Raw genomic sequence first — 1,927 nt, forward strand, 5'->3', positions numbered from 1 at the left:
TTGAAGCTCCATTATTTAACTCAAGTTAACCTCTTCTTTAAAAAAAAAATGTTGTTAAGGTACAGCAAAACTTTAAAAACTAAAAGGATATACCAATTTTTAAAAACTTCTTTATTTTTCTTAATATTTATCATCTTTATTTCAAGAACACTTTCTGCCAAGAATCTGAGTTTTTATCATTTTATCATTGTATGGTAAAGCATCATAGAGCCTTATTAACATGCAGGTGTAATAGGATCATGAACTAAATGACTTACACTTACATACCAACTTCAGTGATAGTCAATTATTCAATGGAATTTGGGTAAGGGTCCCTTGCAGACAATAAATTTAATAAATGAAAGTCTAATAAATAAATGAATAATAAATAAATGAATGTCTAGATAACAAGGAAGTAAAACGTTTTTAAATAAATTCCTTATGGATGATGTGAGGACATTTCAACTGGATCCACATCCAAGAAAACATAAAAAGTTGGCTTCCTTCACACACTGCTTAATGGCCACCCTGACCATTAGCCCTCTGATGAAAAAACAGAGCCATAGATAATAAACAGAATTTAATGGCTTGCTTAAGAAATGGGTAGAAAAAAAGAAAAGATTTGAAATTTCCCATGAAAACTGTTTACTTCTTTGTAACTCTTCTCAAGGCACTTATAACTTCATTATTTCTCAAGCTGTAAATAAATGGGTTCAGCAGTGGGATTATAATTGTGTAAAACAGAGAATACATTTTGTCCTGATCTTCAGGTAGCCCAGATGCAGGATGCACGTACATGAAGATGAGAGTTCCATAGTACAAGGAGACAGAGAGCAGATGGGCACTGCATGTGGAGAAGGCTTTGCTTCTGCCCTTTTCAGACTTTTTTTTAGAATATCAAAGAGCACACGACTATAAGAGATTATGATAGTCATTAAAGTGGATATTTGTATAAAAGCTGCAAAAATAAGTATCATCAGTGCATTGATAGATGGGTCACTGCATGAAATTTTGAACAGTTGTAAAATTTCACAGTAGAAGTAATGTATTATGTTTGACCTGCAAAAAGTTAATCTTTATAGCAAACTCACATGAACCAGGGGATGCAGAAAACCAATTGCATATGAAATACTTATCAACTGAGTGCAGAGTCTGTTGGACATCACCACTGGATAAAGTAAGGGGTTACATATGGCTACATAGCGGTCATAGGCCATCACTACCAGGAGGAAGCACTCTGTAGTTGCACTGGAAGCAAAAAAGTAAAATTGGGTGATGCACTCAGCTAGGGATATCACTGCAGTCATGTCTAAGAAATTGACCAGCATCCTAGGGGTTACAGAGGTTGAAGTACAAGCATCTGCAAAGGCTAAACCACCAAGGAATAAGTACATGGGTGTGTGAAGGTGGGGGTCCTTCCAAATAAGAGCCATCAGTCCAAGGTTGCCCACCATAGTGATGAGGTAGACCATGAAGAACACAATGAAGAGGAGGACCTGCAGCCATGGTTGATCTGTAAGTCCCAAGAGAACGAAATCTGTCACCAGAGAATAATTTCTTTCTGACATATCCACAATTGACCACTGTAATGAGAAAATATGTGACAAAGACCATCACTAACAATAACACAAAGCAGTGGCATTTTATTTGTGAATTAATTTATTCCTTTTAGTTTCTGATTTAGTTAGTAGTTTTTAACGTTTAACTTTTATCCTTTAGTAAAATCTGTTTACAAAGTCTGTGTTTAGGTATATGACCCTAAAATTGGGGAAAACTGAATAAATGCAAATATTTGAGTTATACTAGAGGCAAATTTTTACTTATTATGCCTCTTTAGGGTTTGTGACCAGGCCTGAGAATTAAACTGAAATAAAGTAGATTAACAGGAGAAAAGCATACAAATTTATATGTTTTATGTGACATGGTAGTCCTCATGAGGAAATGAAGG

General features: G+C 35.0%; 1 protein-coding gene across 1 annotated transcript; it reads right to left on the reverse strand.

The window, feature by feature from the left end:
* Positions 1-624: 624 nt before the first annotated feature.
* LOC103607091 (olfactory receptor 5AC2-like) lies at positions 625-1,547 on the reverse strand. Its single transcript, XM_008591643.1, is given in 2 exon segments — positions 625-872; positions 875-1,547. Coding segments are annotated over 2 exon segments (921 nt in total).
* Between the last annotated feature and the right edge of the window lie 380 nt (positions 1,548-1,927).

The sequence above is a fragment of the Galeopterus variegatus genome, unplaced genomic scaffold, assembly GCF_000696425.1.
Source record: "Galeopterus variegatus unplaced genomic scaffold, G_variegatus-3.0.2 Scaffold7109, whole genome shotgun sequence".
Taxonomy (NCBI): Eukaryota; Metazoa; Chordata; class Mammalia; order Dermoptera; family Cynocephalidae; genus Galeopterus; species Galeopterus variegatus.